General features: G+C 40.3%; 1 protein-coding gene across 1 annotated transcript in view; it reads left to right on the top strand.

Moving 5' to 3' along the window:
- Positions 1-17,174, top strand: part of CEP192 (centrosomal protein 192) — a 185,828-nt gene that overhangs the window by 91,721 nt on the left and 76,933 nt on the right. Inside the window, exons 23-30 of the mRNA XM_065398324.1 lie at positions 2,716-3,625; positions 6,778-6,926; positions 7,843-8,073; positions 11,130-11,255; positions 11,699-11,842; positions 12,440-12,503; positions 12,856-12,995; positions 13,107-13,199. Of these exons, the coding sequence (XP_065254396.1) occupies positions 2,716-3,625; positions 6,778-6,926; positions 7,843-8,073; positions 11,130-11,255; positions 11,699-11,842; positions 12,440-12,503; positions 12,856-12,995; positions 13,107-13,199 (1,857 nt within the window). The remainder of the gene's footprint in view (positions 1-2,715; positions 3,626-6,777; positions 6,927-7,842; positions 8,074-11,129; positions 11,256-11,698; positions 11,843-12,439; positions 12,504-12,855; positions 12,996-13,106; positions 13,200-17,174) is intronic.

The raw sequence follows: 17,174 nt of genomic DNA on the forward strand, positions 1-17,174 counted from the left end.
GGACAGCTAACAGAAGGCGCAGCCTCAATCTGTGCTGGCTTCATCTTCCTCCTATCCAGATGAAGCAGTTTCTCAGGGGTGTCTTCATCCCCTATTGATGACTACAGGGCTCACCAGGTACTCTTAAAAAGAGTAGCTTGGCCTTGGACATTCAGGTAGAGTTGGTTAAGGAATCTTCTTGCCATCTTGTTGATATTCTGGCCTTGTGTGGTGGTGCCAATTAATGAGGCAATTTGAAAACTTACCAAGGCTCTCTGGTAAATCCCTCCTTGCTCCCTCCCATATCTGAGCAAGCAGAGTGTAGATATTATGTACCCTCATGGGTTTTGAGAACTTTTATTCCCACCCTCCTCCAGGGTCACTAGTTGTCTCTCTTGCCAACAAGAGGGAGAGCCAGGGCCAACAGGTATCTACCCCTAAGTCAAGGGACAAAAAAGCTAGACTTGTTTGGTAGAAAAATGTATTCTATGGCAGGATTACAGCTTAGAATTGCCGGTCAGCAGGCTTTATTAGGGCTATATGACTTTAATATCTAGGATGTTATTCTAAAATGTAAATACAAATTGCTTGAGGATGCTAAGCAGGAGTACCTTTCACTGGTAGATGAAGGGAAGCTGGTGGCGAGAATGTGATTCAGCTGCTAGGACCATGGCCTCTACTGTCACACTGTGCAGGTGCCCATGGCTGCAAACTGTGTGGTTGCCACAAAAGGTTCAGCAGACACAGTGCAGGACCTGCTACTTGAACGGTCATCCCTCTTTTCCTCTTGGAGGATAAACTTCATAGCTTAAAGAACTCCAGAGGAACTGAAGTCAATGGGCATGTATACATCTGCTCTGTCTGGGAAGCACAACACAGAAGTCTCTGCAGTGTCATGTTCTGGAAAAAAGTCCTCTGCAATTGCAACATTAAACACTTCTGTAGGCGACTACCCTGATTCCAGTCTTACAAGGTCATAGACCACAATATTGGCACCTCACTCATACTTAAAGCTCTATTTAAACTGAACTCCTGCAGAACGTGTTATTCTTTTTAAGTAACTTTCCCAATAGTTGGTACCTCCAGTTAGGTAAGTTTTCAAATTCAGGAGCTTTCTCTGAAGAAACCCAGAATTGTTCCTTTAAATTCAGAGAAGTAATTATCTCAGAAACATACTACTGATTCCCAAAGTAAACTTTTTTTGTCACAAAATTCAAAAAATATTTATTCTGTCCAGCATCACAGCCCAATCCTTAGAAGCGCTGAATTTCATGGACAGAAAAGTAATGCATCTCTTAATGAGATCTCCTACGTGGCCACATTGCCATCAGTATGTAAGTTCACCAGTAAAACAAATTTGTTATCCAATCTTTGTCCAATGCCATGTTTTGGCAGACATCTTTATGCTATAGTTCCTAGTAAAGGTAAGCTGGGATACAATTTACTTCATTTGTGGATGTACATATTTAAAGAATAATCCTGTTTTATACCCTGGAGTAGTACTTCTATGAAAATTCCACTGTGATGGATAAGAGGAAAATTTTATCCAAGCTTTCTAGACAGAAAACTTGAATATTCACCCCTTCTTGTCAACTGTTGAGAATAGGCCACTTCCACCTTAATTGAATTGGCCTCATTAGCACTGACCCCCCCACTTGGTAAGGCAACTCCCATCTTTTCATGTGCTGTAATATATATACTGCTTACTGTATTTTTCACTCCATGTATCTGATGAAGTGGGTTTTAGCCCATGAAAGCTTATGCTCAAGTAAATTTGTTAGTCTCTAAGGTGCCACAAGGACTCCTCATTGTTTTTGCTGATACAGACTAACACGGTTACCACTCTGAAAAGTGATCATCCAGAGTCAGATAAAAAACTGACTTTTAAAGATTCAGGTTTATTTAGTTAGGGGAACCTATCCTTTGCTCTGTAGTAGAAGAAACTTGGGTTTATTTATTTTTAATTTATTTATTTAGAAATGCAGTTAGCACAATATGTACTTTAGGAAAGTGGGATGGAGTTACACTAGCCATGGAAGCTAACTTAACTGATGGGAACTTGAGGAAGTGGGGCATTCCTCAGCAACTTACAGGTCTAGTTCTCTCCCCAAGTTCCAGGCAGTTGGAGGCACCTACTGTAATTTTATCTGTGGACCTTATTACTAGAAGAAAGGGAACTTCCAGAAATTTGGTTAAACTTTATTATGTCAAGTGGCCCTGTAGATACTTCCAAGCAAAGATTCCTGTTCCACTTTTTGGTATGTACCAATGTAAACCCTAATATTTTTCCTATAATTAGGTTAGGCAGAATTCGGTGTTTACTTTTTATAATTTTGATAGATAATATTAATGATTATTTTAAGCTTTCCCACTCCCTCAATTTTTATCTATTTTTAAGTTTTCATAGTGGCAGGAAATTATGGTGAGGAGGTCAGACAATTATTTAATGACAGTAGATGTTGATATTCAAAAATTCAGAGCTTTATAACTGTTAAAACAGTGTCAACATCATATGTCAAAATATACAAAGTAAATATCCTTATACTATAGTTCTTAAACAGCATTTTTCTTTCTTTTTCTATCTGTAAATTTTGATTAGGGATGAAAAAAATATTTCCATCCGTTTATGTACAGTGAAATTGACATTTACTGACCTTTACTGATAAAAATCTCATCCTTCCAAGCCTACCTATAACTTGTAATATTAATGTGTGATATTTAACAATTTTGTTCTAGAGTAATAATGCTAGTGAGTTGAGCACAACAATAATTCGATCCAGTCCAACTCCATTAGTAGAACAGACTACTGAAAAACCCGAAGACTTCTCATGGCAAAGAAATAGAAGAGGAACTTCACTAAACACTAGTCAGAAGAACGTGAATGAGAAACCAGAAGCAAGTGAGTCTACAAGTCCTAGCAACAAACTTGAAGATTCAGTACCTAACCATAAATTGTCCAGAGAGTGTTTGCCAAGAAGTGAAAATGAGTTTACATCTAGTCTTCCAAACACAACACCCAGTCAGAACGAAATGGGACATGTTAATCCAGCTTTACCAAGCAAGTCATGTGTCCTTCAGCCATTATCTATTAATGTCGATACACCTGTAGCTTGGCAGGATCATACAAACAAAACAAAGAAGCCAGGATTATCCTCTTTAAATATGGTACCCACATACAGTGCATTAGGTGTTTATATTCCATTAAATCAAAACACGTGTGGTGAACAGTATGTTCCTATTTCAAGCTTCAAATCCTATGGATCTGCCTCTGAGACTCAGACAGTGTCTTCTGCAATTCCCACGCTACTTACTGGACGTTCACTTGCAACAACAGCATTTGCTCAACAATACCTGGGAAACATGCAATCAAGTGGAAATGTTGCTTTGTCTCAGTATGGTGGCAGCTGCACCGGTTATTGTCTTCCACCTGGACTTCCTTTTTCTAGCATCCCAGCAGGACACATTCAGAATTCAGTTACAGTAGGAATTCCTTTAGGTCCAAGTGTTGGGCCTGGATTGTTGGGTACATCTTCACTTTGTAATCCACACTCTGGTTCCTGGAACCCGAATATTTTAAGTACAGAATCGTACATTGGGCAATCTGCTGGCTCTAATGGAAGTAAACGGTGGGAGCCATCTGGGTTTGGTAAGTTGTTTCTTTTCTAAACGTCATAATTTTGTTTAAAATACTGTTACTGATCAAAACCGTTTAAATGGTAAATCATAAACTTAATTTACCTCAAGAAATAGAAACTGTGTTTCATTGACATACAGCTGCAGCTGTCATCTGGCTTGTTTCATATACACTGGTTTTATTCTTTTCATCTTTATTTAAATTTTGTGTTAAATCAACATTTACTTAAATAGTATCAGTCTCTAAGATACTATTTTAGTTATTAGAAATACTAGGTCCTGGCATACTTCTTTCTAGAGGATTTGGTAGGATCTTTAGGGAACGTGAGTGGTGACATCATGGAAGAAACCTGCACTGCAGTTCTTCCTGTTTCCAGTTGAGTGAGTAGGAGATGGTAAGTCACACTCCACCTAAAATCCAAGACTCTGCATCCTGTTCTACTCCCACAGGACACTAAAAGTGCTGCAGCCCTTGGTTTCACCTCACTTGCTGTCACTGCTCAGCCAAATATTTTCCTCTCCCTCAAGCAAAAAATAATTAAGTCCTGACTTCCCTTTCTGAAGAAAATTTTTTTTTGTCTTTCACTGTACTTTTCTCGATTCCTATTGAGAGCAGGAAATGAGAGCTCCTGACTTCGCTTTTGCATACCTTCTGTTTTTTGTCTGTTACGTTGCTGATCAATTAGAGAACATGTTCGTTTAAAGTTGTGCAGTGCTCCCTTATAACATTGTTTGGCATCTGCCTGCTTTGTTCACTGCTTGCAGAAAGAGCAGCCTGTTGGAGCTAGCTGGTGGGGGCTTGGAACCAGGGTGGACTGGCAGCCCCTCATCAGCTCCCCTAAGTTCCCTGTGTAGCAGCTGCCCAGCAAGCTATCAATTGCCAGGCAGTTCAGCTGTCCCTCCCCCCACTGCCCTGTGCTGCTCCTGCCCTCTGCCTTGGAGCTGCTCCCAGGAGCCTCCTGCTTGCTGTGCAAGGGGCGGGGAAAGAGGAGTGCTAATGTCAGGGTGTTCTCCTCCCTCCTGCTCCTGTACCCCCATCTCCACAGAGTGGGGGGGAGGGGGACAGGGCCCAGGATGGAGGGAGCTTGCTGGCAGCAGCTGCTGTCTCAACTTGCTGATCTACTTAAAAAGGCAATGTACTTAAAGTGGTGTCAGCGTATTTAAAGGGGCAATGTGCATCTCCCTCTCTCTCACACACAGTGTGTCTGTCTTTCTCTGCCATGCTGTCTCCCCTCCCTCCATTTGTACTGCCTTGTAGAGTGTGGGGCTACATTAACAACAATGTGTTAACATGGAGGGCTCAGCCAAGTGCTAGTTCATCATTTAGCACCAAGGCATTCTCTGGGAAATATCCCACCCTCTGACTTCTCCACCTCAACCAAGCTTCACAATCAGCATTGCTGTGTACAGTATTAAATTGTTTATTTAAAACTTATATTGTGTACGTGTGTGTGTGTGTGTGTGTGTGTGTGTGTATATATATATATTACACACACACACACACAGCTTATACTGTGTATATCTGTGTGTGCGTACACACACACACAGTCAGTCAGTCTTTGGCAAAAAAATTTCCCTGGAACCTAACCCCTCCCATTTACATTAATTCTTATGGGGAAATTAGATTCGCTTAACATCATTTCGCTTAAAGTAGCATTTTTCAGGAACACAACTACAACATTAAGTGAGGAGTTACTGTATCTTAATTGAGCTTGTTCACAATGCCTTGGTCACCTTCCTGAATAGTTAATTAAACCTACTGGCCATTGATATGACTAGTTCAGTCCATTCCTTTCAAAGTCCATTATGTAAAGCTTAGGCTGATGCACTAAGTGTAGGCGTTCTGTTTTCCAGATTCCTGGCATTGTGAGACTCTTCTAAAGGTATTCCACCTCTGCTAGGGAATTGGCTCACCTAAATTTTGTCCTTCGCAAGTTTTAATATCTCCCTAGTCACTCGCTTTTCCCATGCAATTAATTCATTTATACTGGTCTTAGTACATTACATTAATGGTGCTCATTTAATTTAATTTCCCTTTTAAGAGTGGGAGGATAAGGATAAATAGCTTCTAAATACAAGCATGTATTTCAGCTAAGGCAGCCCTAAAATAAAATTATGGTTGTTGCAGGCATACAAAAAACTGGTGATTTTCAAACAATTTCAAATCTACTGAACTCTTAAACAGCTTTAGTGTTAAGTTCTGTTGTAATAGGAGAGGTTTTTCAATTTAATGACACAAATCAGTGTGTAATTTATGTAGTGTTCTAGAACAGGGGTTGGCAACCTCTGGCACACGGCTTGCCAGGGTAAGCACCCTGGCAGGCCGGGCCGGTTTGTTTACCTGCCGCGTCCGCAGGTTCGACCGATCGCGGCTCCCACTGGCCGCGGTTCGCCTCCCCCATTGGCCTGGAGCAGCGAACCACGGCCAGTGGGAGCCGCGATTGGCTGAACCTGCAGACGCGGCAGGTACATGGCTTCCCGCCGTCCCCATTGGCCCGGAGCAGCGAACCGGGGCCAGTGGGAGCCGCGATTGGCCGAACCTGTGGACGCGGCAGGTAAACAAACTGGCCCGCCAGGGTGCTTACCCTGGCGGGCTGCGTGCCAAAGGTTGCCAACCCCTGTTCTAGAACTTAGTTTAAAGAGTAGAAACCTAAAGTCGCCAGTCAGTTTTGTAATAAGTTATCACTTTAAGTACAGTAAATGAGCCTAATCAGTATTGTGATGCTGGATGCTTACAGAAACACCTCATTTCCTGTAAGTTGTACATAATGAACCCCTCAGTTACTATTCCATTTGATGTGAAACCTTAAGCTGCGTACAGTTCAGTCAGTACTGGGTTGTTTGTTTGTTTGTTTGGGCTTTAGTAACTGCATTTGGCACACTTTTCTTAAACATCCTCATTTTTAAGGACACTAGAATCTTGAACACTTAACTAAAATCCTCAAGTTCATGAGGAAATATTCCCAGGAAATCTCAGAGCAGTGTTAGTAATGCTTGGAATGAGGGTGTATTTGTCAAGCCAGGTTATGAACTATTTAACTCCAGACTATCAAATTGGTCATGGTTTAGCTACCTTTATCAGGGTGCTCATGATAGCAATTGTAGATAGGTATATTTGTAAATATATAGATATTGGTTATTAATAGAGATGGTTTTCTTTACTAGGACATGTGAGAGTACCAGAAGAGCTGAAGTTCCCCAATGCTTGTTGTGTAGGAATTGCATCACAAACTAGTCTTGGTATTTTTAATCCAACTGAAAGATGGTTGCAGGTCAGCATTGGAATTTTTAGTATTTCAATTAATGGAGAAAAGGTAAGCTTTTTCTGTATAGTTTTTAGTGTACAGTACAATGTTTCAAGTGCTAGGGACAATGACTATAGAATCCTATGAATTCTTAAATTCTTTCTAAACTCGTCCCCTCCTGCAGTTTTAATGCATCAAAAACTTAAACTCCATTCCTGCTATTATGACACAAATTCCAGTAGGAAAAAGTTCTCTAGTTGGCTCCTTCCAGACCAATTGGTGCTTATTTTTCCCCCCCTTCTCTCAGCATTGTAGCATGTAGCCTCTACTACACTGGTAGCTTCTTATCAGCTATGAACTCATGATCCCAACTTAAATCCCTGCATGGTAGGTGGTGCAAACATCTACCTACCAAGCTGGCTTATACTTAGTACGGCTCTAACATTTGAAACCAAAACTGGTAAAAACTATTTATGTTGAGTTTTATGTAGCAGCTTACTCTTCTTGTGTACTCTGTTCTGGAACAGTGTAAGGTATATTACTTCATTTTGTAAAACTAGTTCTTCATATACAATGTCTATAGGAATAGTGGAGATCAAACACAAATATATTCATGTTGCAGGAAGCTTAGGATGTAAAACATTCCTTATTCTACTTGTTCTATACAGTCTTATGTATATTACAATAAGCTACAGGACCTGAGCAGGCCAGTGATCTTGATGCTGTACAAACTGGGAGAGGAATTTTTCCAAAAACTGAAAATATAAAATTCAAACGATGCAACAGTTGGATGAGACAGACACATGGGGAAAGGGGCAGGAGAAGGTAACATTAAAACCATTAAGCAAAAACATGATCAACAAGTATCAGTTGACCACCTACTGAACCATTGTTAGATACCTTTGTGGGTAGAGGTAAGTCTTAAGGGTGGAATACTTTGCCTTTTTTTACTTTTGCAGAAACTAATAAGGCTTATTTTTTTTAGATGGATCCTCTGAAATGTCAATGTCTAGTGTTCAAGAACAAAACCATCATAGGACCTCATTCTACAGAAGAGCTGAAAATACTTTTCTTACCTTGTCATCCTGGAATCTTCCAGTGTGTCTTCAGTATTTCATCTTGGCCGGTTTCTGCAGATGCTGAGACAATAGTCCAGGCAGAAGCTTTGGCAACTAGGGTAGTTTTGACAGCAGTTGCTGAAAATCCTAATCTCGAGGTAAGAAGCAGTTTGTTATATTGAACTGATATATTCTTATGTGTTTGCTTTTTCTAAATACTTAAAAACTATTTGGAGAGCTCAAGATTACTTTATTTCGAAAGGAGATGAGAATACTTCATGTAAATGGCAATGTACCAGAAGTATAAACTTTAACACAAGATACTTAGCAAAATTTATTTGCAGAAAGGCCCCTATATGGGGCATTGGAGACTTCTGCTTCATGAGTAATTAGCATTTTGTCTATGCTAAGGTATGGTGCATAGCTTCTCATTTCATTCAGTCTTAATAATTGGGTGGCTAAAACATGAGGAATAAGTAAGTTTTCTTCTTTGAGTAATTGTCCACAGGGATCCTCCTTCTGTTGCACATACTCCGTGTTTGTGAGATTGGATTTTTTTGGCCAGCTGTGTGTGTGTGAGCCATTCCTGTGCTGTGGATGCTCATATGCTCTTCCCCGACCTGGGCCCTTTACCCTTCATCAAGCTGGTGGGTGGTTTCTACTAACTCCTGAAGAAAACTCTTGATCTAACCATTCATTCCTGTCTGTTAATGGTGGTTAAAACAAGGAGGCAAGCCTGGTTATGAAAACAGAAAAACCTATTCTAGAGTCCCAATTGTGGCAAATTCTTGCTGTCTCAGGAGCTGATCAGTCTGTCCTTGGGTCTATGCTGTCACTGAGGAGTTTCTGTTGGAGCCTTTGTGAATTTGAGAGAACAAGTCAGTTCCTTGACCCAGTTAAACTGTCACAAAATGGGTGATGTTTCTGGTTCTGTGATTCCAGTCCTAATGCCACGGGCATGCTTTCAAATACAGCTGCTCCAGCTTTGTATACTTGCCTGTTAGTCATGCTGCTCTAAGCTCTCTTGCCTGTCTCTGTAGTTACTAGTTCTCTTTTCCTCACCTGTCACTTGCAAGATAAGTTTGTCACCAGGAATAGTCTTTGGTTGCCACCATCACTCAGATTGGAGGGTAGTCATGACTAATTTGTTGCTTGGGGTACAATTTCATTGAAACCACAAAGTGGCATAAGTATGCTGATCAGGAGAATGCTCTGCTGCTGACTAGGAGTCAATTATTAGTATACAACTTGCATCTTAAACCAACAAGAAGCCAAACACTGTCATCACTGTGTCATATATTAATCAGGAACCAAAGTGCAGGAGATAGTGACAGAGGCTTGTTTAGTACTTTGTAAGCAAAGATCTGTTTTATGTTTCTCTGAGCCAACTTTTCTGCCGAGGTTTTGAAATCCAGGATACAAGCAGCTGAGCTGTGGCTAGTACCATCTGGAAAAATGTGAAAGACACAACTTCAGCACTCTCCTGTCTTTCTGCAGTGGGAACTTTGAAGTGGATAAAAGCTTTCAAGTAAAATGTAGAGAAGATGGGGTGAGAGTGAGAGCCAAGCTGCAGACTTTGCTGGCCCCTGAAAAACCTCTGATTCTCTCTTTGACTTTGACTTCCTTTGTTTGCCTTCAAAGATAAAGTCTGAATAGAATCATCCTGTGATAACCCTAAATACCCACAAAGGCCTTGGTTTGCTGGAAATGCTAAATCTCTACCAATACAAACTTTTCCTTTCCTGTTTTCCCATCCTCCCCGGCTATACCTTTTTATGTCATCAACAGATAGCAATCACTTAAGCAAAAAGATAATTCTTGAGTGAGCATATGTGGAAAAAGGTTGAGCAGGTTTTTACTGTGCTCATAGATAGGAAGTCCAAATCTGCATATTTGATTCTTGGTAACTTTCAGAATCTGGTGAATAGATTCAAATACCACATTTAAGATTCTTGTTTTACAGGATTGTATGGATAAAGGCTGAGGGTCCAAGCGGCAATGCAAAGGGCCTGAAGCAGAGCTTTATGTTCTGAGTCCTCATTCAGAAGTGACTTATCTTGCAAAGTGTACACTCTGGTCTCCTTTGGTCTATGCATTCTAGTAATTCTAGTTCTTAAATCATCCTGTCATGTTCTCTTTGAACTCTTGAGAGATTCTCCAATATCTGCTTCATTCATGTCTATTTGCTTAACCAGGGTGGAGAGTTTCAAACACTCTGCCTATTTCATCAAGATGGGGAACATGTTTAATCACTATTTCGTTTCCAAGGTAGTATTTTTCAAAATATTCACAAATGTGAGCATTGTCAGTCTCATTCATAAGAGAGCTTTTCTTTATCCTGTCTGCACCTGCTGATTTGGAAGACTTTTTACCATGATCTGAACTGCACAGAATGACTCTAAGGAATTTTGTTGAAATAGCAATTATTTTTTACGTATCTCTTCAGCCTCTCAAAGATTGATAGCATCTCTTTATTGAAATAAAGGTTTTAAGATCACTAATGGGTAGCTATTTGAAATTTAAGTGTATATTAATAAGTTAATCAAAAATCAAAATTTGCTCTTCTGTGAGTACCTCAGTGCAGCATGTAATTTTGGTTCAGTTCTTGATGTGAACATTATACGTATCCTTTCACTCCTATTTAAAAATCTTTTTAGCAGCTTATGAACAAACATTCTTAGGGTAGTTCTCAGAAGGTTCATTTTTTGTTTCTTCCCTCAAACTGTCGTCCTGAGATCTCAACTGTAAATTAAATGAGTCTTGAAGAAAGGATAATACAAAGTTTTTGATTAATTAAGCTGATTTCATGAAGTGTTTATATCAAACAAAACACACTTCTAAAATTAAACATCAGGTTTGTGTTCTCTGTGAGCTTTGAAATATGGATTTTTGTGAATTCTGCATTTTTACTGAGCTTTTATAATGCTGCTGTTAAATTCCGATGTCCTGATACCCAGCCTGTTCCTCTACTGCTGGCCTTGTGTGCTTACTTTATCCTGCCTATCCCATAGAAATAGTTTCAGGCTCAAAGTGTGGGAGACATTCAATCGGATGGTGCTGCTTGTTGGTGTCAAAGCCAGCTTCTCCCTTCTTCCACTTCTGACAGCAGGGGAACTGCACTGTATTGCTGGGTGCAGGGAAGGAGAGAGGCAATATGTGGAAAAGCATGGTCTTTCCCTCAAATTTATAAAGGCTATATCTATGTCTATATCAGGTGGAAACAGGAAAGACAGATGGTCTAGATTTTGGTGACCTATCATCTGGCAGTTGGAAGGCTCTTCCACTAAAACTAATCAACAAGACCCATGCTTCTGTGCCCATCAGACTTCTTATCAAAGCAGTAAGTACATTAAGTTTTATTTATTTATTTATTTAAAGGTGGAATCAGAGGACTAGAAGGGACCTCGAGAGGTCATCTAGTCCAGTCCCCTGCACTCATGACAGGACTAAGTATTATCTAGACCATCCCTGACAGGTGTTTTCTAACCTGCTCTTAAAAATCTCCAGTGATCGAATAAACTTTTCTGTAACAGTAATTCTAGTAATCAATGTTGATAGGAATGAACTTGTCATGGGAGAAGCATATTTTATATGTATCTGTTATGGCTGCTTTGCTGGGATGTGTTTCCACAGAAGGATAATTTTGAATTATCAATTCTGTGACAGCCTCAAAGGCTATACCCATACCTAGAGAAGTATCCTCAAAACTTCCATGTCTATATATTACTTTTGAAAATATGGATCTTAATATTTTATTTTTAAAAAGCGGTTTCATTATGACAGAATGCTGTAGCGTGGCGTTGCTTCACATTTTCCAAGGAACCAGTTAATACTTTTATTGAATGTTCACCTCAGACTGATGCAAACTGTCAGCTAGCAGCTCCATCAGTTGTGAACCATGTGATACACGCAAGTTATGATGGACAAGTAAGTATCTCATAACAATATTAGTTTTTGCAGTTGTTCCTTTAAAATGATTCTAGTTACAGATAACGGAATCCACACTAACTGTATGAAGGGTAGTGATGTGATCAATATTGTTTTCTTGTTTTGAGTTCATTTTGGTTTTCTGGTGGTGGGAGTGATCAGGCAGTAGTTTAACTGTAAGAGTGTTTTTGGGTGGTGGAGAGTGTAGGTAACTTTTATCTTCATAATTTAAAATACTAACTAAAAATCAAACTACTGGGATTTTCCAAGAAAGTAGATTCAAGATTATTCAGAGCTTTTACTTTACTGTTTAAATCCCTCTTACACTTCAGGTATACTAAGGGAAACCTGGATAGCTTCTCTGTATATTAGCTCACTTTAACTAAGAAACTATTTTTTTGTAACCTATAAAAGGAGCGTTCATAGTAAAACGCTCTTTGGTTGTTTTGTCTTAGAAACACTGCTTTTCCAGATTTGAGTCTAGACATCTAAATCTTCAATATAATGAATGTCTTGTTCACACTATCTATTGGGCAGTTTAAAAGTTGAAATGTTCAGTAGATGTGTGTAAAGTATCAAGTATATTCCTTTTTTCAGGATCCTGAAATCTTAGTAGTGTGGGTCCTGTTCCACGCACCAAAGAAACAAATCTCTCTTTCAGGTATAGTAGTTTGACTTCCATTTTAACTACTTTTGTGTGTTACAAGTTTGCTTTGGGACTAAAAGGATGAGTCACTAACATAAATGAAACATTTCAGTAGCTTTTTTGCTCTGGTGCCCTAATCTGCGTACGTCCATCCTGGCATTGACAGATCAGTTTTAATACTTGAAATTAAATAATACCCAAAATAAAAGTACAGTTATATCTTAAGTAATTAAGGCCCTCATTACCATAATAACCACTTCAAAATAAAATATTGAGCTTCAAGTTGGTTATAGTTCAGGCATCAAACTTTAAGAATTTTGCAGGTAAAAAATGCTTGACTCTTTTGTTGAATTTAAAATCCTTCTAGATATCTTGGGTCCAGTAGATGAGTTCTTAGCAAGAGTTGATGTAGAGGTTGACAGTCCAGGGCCTACTAGTGTGATAAAAAGTATTCCCCTCAGAGCAAGAGCTGGAACAGCTAGGATACATGCTCCGAAGGACTTACAGGTATTCTACAATTTTTTTTTTATAAATTAAGTGTACTTTAGCTTCTTTGCTGTTGGTAGTTCTGTATTCTTTGTTGTAAAATACAACCGCTTTTTTTTTTTTTTTTTTAAGGCCATGTGTCTGTCTGCTAGTGTGGGTTCTTCAGCCAAGCAGCAACTGCCTTTAAAGAATGCTGGAAATATTGAAGTCTATTTAAAAATTAAGGTAGGGAGGCGTCTTAATTTTCTAAATAGTAGTCTTAAAATCATTGGTTTTGTGCTGCCCACATTGCATTGAAATTAGAGCTGACCTCTGGAAGCCCCACAAACCTTGCAGTCTGGTTTTTCCCTCTGGCTTTTTGGGGGGGACTGTAGCTGGCAAGGGTGTCCTCCATATTATTTTTTTTAAGTAAAGTTTCCTGACGCTTTATTAGAAGAGAAGCCTTGAAAATTAAATCAGTCACTAGGGTTGGAAGTTTATTGCAGTGGTTTTTGTTCCCTGAAAGTCATAGGCTATTCAGTCACTTTTATAATTGCGTATGCTTGGCTTGTGAGTATGTCAGTATTAAATAGCTAATTTTGTGAGTTTGCAGCTGTAGGTAGTACCACTTGTCACAGAGGCTCTGCATGTCCAGTGCAGGGTTGATACACTGCATCACACAGTCGTCAGGACTCTGAGCTGGGCCAGACAGCCATAATCAGGGACTCCGGCCCCCTGGTTGGAGCGGAGCAAATGAACAATCTGTAGCTCTTAGCCTCCTGACTGGGGCTGACAATAACAGTCTGGGGTTTTGGCCCTCGGGCAAGGCAGAGCAAACAAACTACACCGCTACCTCGATATAACGCGACCCAGTATAACACGAATTCGGATATAACGCGGTAAAGCAGTGCTCTGGGGGGGGCGGGGCTGCGCACTCCGGTGGATCAAAGCAAGTTCAATATAACGCGGTTTCACCTATAACGCGGTAAGATTTTTTTTGGCTCCTGAGGACAGCATTATATCGGGGTAGAGGTGTACTTATATCAGCGATCCCTGACAATAATGCGTAGTGGCAAGTGCAGGATGAGATAAGGGCAGGGCAACCTGGTCCCACCCTACTCCACTGGGTTCCAACCCAGGGCGCTAAGAAGCCAATGATCAACTTATTAAGGGTCAAGTGGCGGCTCCCAATGCGTTCCCTGTGTCACTTCCAACCCTTGAGTCTCCTGCAGGCTTGTTCTCCATAGGCTGTGGCTTGGCATCTCTGTTTGCCTCCGTTAATGGGGGATCTCCCGTAGTGTAGTCAGGGATACCCTCCTTTGCAGTCAAGAGATCTGATGGTACTTCAGAAGGAGTCGGCAGTGTATGTCCCTTCTCCTCCTCAGCCAGCTCATACTGGAGTGAGCTGCTTCCTTTTATCCGCTCCCTCCACCAGAAGCATGTGCAGCAATGTTGAGGGTCATGGCCACTTGGGCCCACAGTGAGTGATGAACTCCTGCTTGCCCAGTCTGGGGTTAATACACCCCATCACACCACTCAGACTATGCTTCAAGTTTCTTCCCCAGTTAGTTTCTGCAAGTGAGTCTGCTTTTTTTGCTCAGCACACAGTATAGTCTCTCAGTGTAGAAGGTAGGTTATCTACAGTAGTTGCATGAAACAGTGTGGAGTAAATGTTTGATTGAACAAAGGTTTCCTTCATTCTAATTCATACTCAAATATTGACTTCCTTATGGCTTTGATCAAATCACTTAAGTTTTCTCTATCTCAAGTACAAGAGATAATAGCTTTATTGGAGAGTTATTTAGATGACTAGTTAATGTGCAGTGGATATCTCATTGGAGATGAGAGAGCTTGGGGAGAAAACATAAGGGCAGAACAAAAGTGGATTCAGGAAAGGAAAAACAGTAATACTAGAGCAAGCTAAGAGTTGGACCACCTAGTATGGGATGTATATGAAAGAATAAGGGAATGGGGATGTTGATCTAAAAGAGAATAGAAGCAATAGGCAATTAGGCAATGGAATATTGATATAGAGGCAGAATGAGTGACATGGAAGAGAGAGAATTAAAAAAACCAAAACCAAAAAAAACAACATAAAATTGTTTGTGGTAGATGTCCTAGAGCTCCTCTCTGAAAGAAAGGGGTGGAATGGCTATCTTGAACACACTACACCTCTACCCCGATATAACGCTGTCCTCTGGAGCCAAAAAATCTTACCGCGTTATAGGTGAAACTGCGTTATATCAAACTTGCTTTGATCCGCCGGAGCGTGCAGCCCCGCCCCCCGGGAGCGCTGCTTTAACGCGTTATAGCTGAATTTGTTATATTGGGTCATATTATATCGGGGTAGAGGTGTGCTATTTTTATTTCAGTTTATCTACACTAACACAAAAATACTTGAATATCTCAAGGTATTGTTATAGCGAGAGATGGCTACCTTCATGTGAGTTGTAGATCCAAAGATAATCAGACCTCTTTAAAGCCGATGTGTGCACCAAGTAATCTTTCAGGCCTGGTCCACACTAACCCCCCACTTCGAACTAAGGTACACAAATTCAGCTACGTTAATAACGTAGCTGAATTCGAAGTACCTTAGTTCGAACTTACCGCGGGTCCAGACGCGGCAGGCAGGCTCCCCCGTCGATGCCGCGTACTCCTCTCGCCGAGCTGGAGTACCGGCGTCGACGGCGAGCACTTCCGGGATCGATTTATCGCGTCTAGACAAGACGCGATAAATCGATCCCAGAAGATCGATTGCTTACGGCCGGACCAGGAAGTAAGTGTAGACCTGCCCTCAGGCTCAACAGAAGGATTGAATAAGACCCCTTTTTGTAGTAAGAATAGCTATATGCTATGGAGCTACCACTCAAGGCACTAGGCAACACAGCAGGTCAGAGCTAAGCCATGTGGAGTGAATCGTTTTCTCAGACGCTGGCTAGGAGATTTAATTGCACCGCATAGGTGTTGGAGTCAGAAAAGCATGTAGAAGGAGTTGAGCATGATCCTGAGAGGAATTAGAGAGAACTTTGTGGGTGCAGAACTCACTGGAGTGGTAGACTTGGATTACTGAACAAGAAAGCTGCCTGCTAGGTTTTTTTTCCCTACTTCATTGAAGGAGACCAAACTTTATGTATATTTTTTTGTAAATAAGCAAGATAGCAATAAGAATATCTCTCTCATATCACTGATTTCTTCTTATAATGGAAATAACCCTAAATATTAGCCAGCTTTGTGGGTCAAAAAGGCAACACTAGACTGTTAAATTAGTTGTCATGTTAAAATTGTTAATATTACTAGCTACTCAGGATTATAGTTCAACTACAGAAAGACTTGATAAATAACCCAAAATAAGCCTGCACACATCCCTCCAGAAAATAGGAATTCTGTGGCCCTCTGACTCTGAGCTTACTTGGAGAATTACCCTTTGAAATGCTTTCAGCATTTTGGCAATTATGTATAAAGCTATAGGGTTCCAATTCTGCACCCGGTGGCAGCAAAAAGTCTGTCTTCCCTTCTTTCCTGTCATGAGTCAGTTAATGATGCATTTGGATGTACTTCAAATAATTACTTCAGATTTTTTTACTAAAATCCTGAGGCAGTCCTGGACAGGAGTTGGTGGTTTTGTGTGGGGAAAGTTGTTTTATAGACCAATCCTACATATCAAGACCACTGTACCTGGTAGAAAAGTTGCTGTGATACAGATTTTTAGTGTTCCCAGCACGCTAAAGCCCAGGCTGAAAAAGGTTACAAACAAAGCCTCGTGTACTCTGTAGCAAGCTGTGGTGAGATTCTTAGATTCTGTGACATGGTCTTGCAGAAGACAGAAAATTTTCATTTAATTGAAAGAAAAATAGTAAAAATGTACCTGAGTAATCATCCCCCTATTTGTTATAGCTTTCAGCTGAACAATCCTTTGAGATTAATGGAGTGGGATCATGTCTTTTACAGCTATTTTTTCAGGCTGTCTACAAAGAAGATAGCACTGCAATAACTTAAATTTGGCTCAGGTTTTCTTCAGCAATGGTTAGAAACATTTTTTTTCCCTTTTAACTAGAAACATGATTTCTGGAGCACAGCTTTGTGATGAGGTAGGTTCTGTGGCAAATTCTGTGGCCCTGGAACTTCAGAATGCATGGGTCTCTGATTAGAACACTTGCTGTCAACTGTTGATAAATAACTTTTAAAACAAATCTGCCAAGAAATAGAAAATTTGATTAGTTA

This window comes from Emys orbicularis, chromosome 2 (genome assembly GCF_028017835.1).
Source record: "Emys orbicularis isolate rEmyOrb1 chromosome 2, rEmyOrb1.hap1, whole genome shotgun sequence".
Taxonomy (NCBI): domain Eukaryota; kingdom Metazoa; phylum Chordata; order Testudines; family Emydidae; genus Emys; species Emys orbicularis.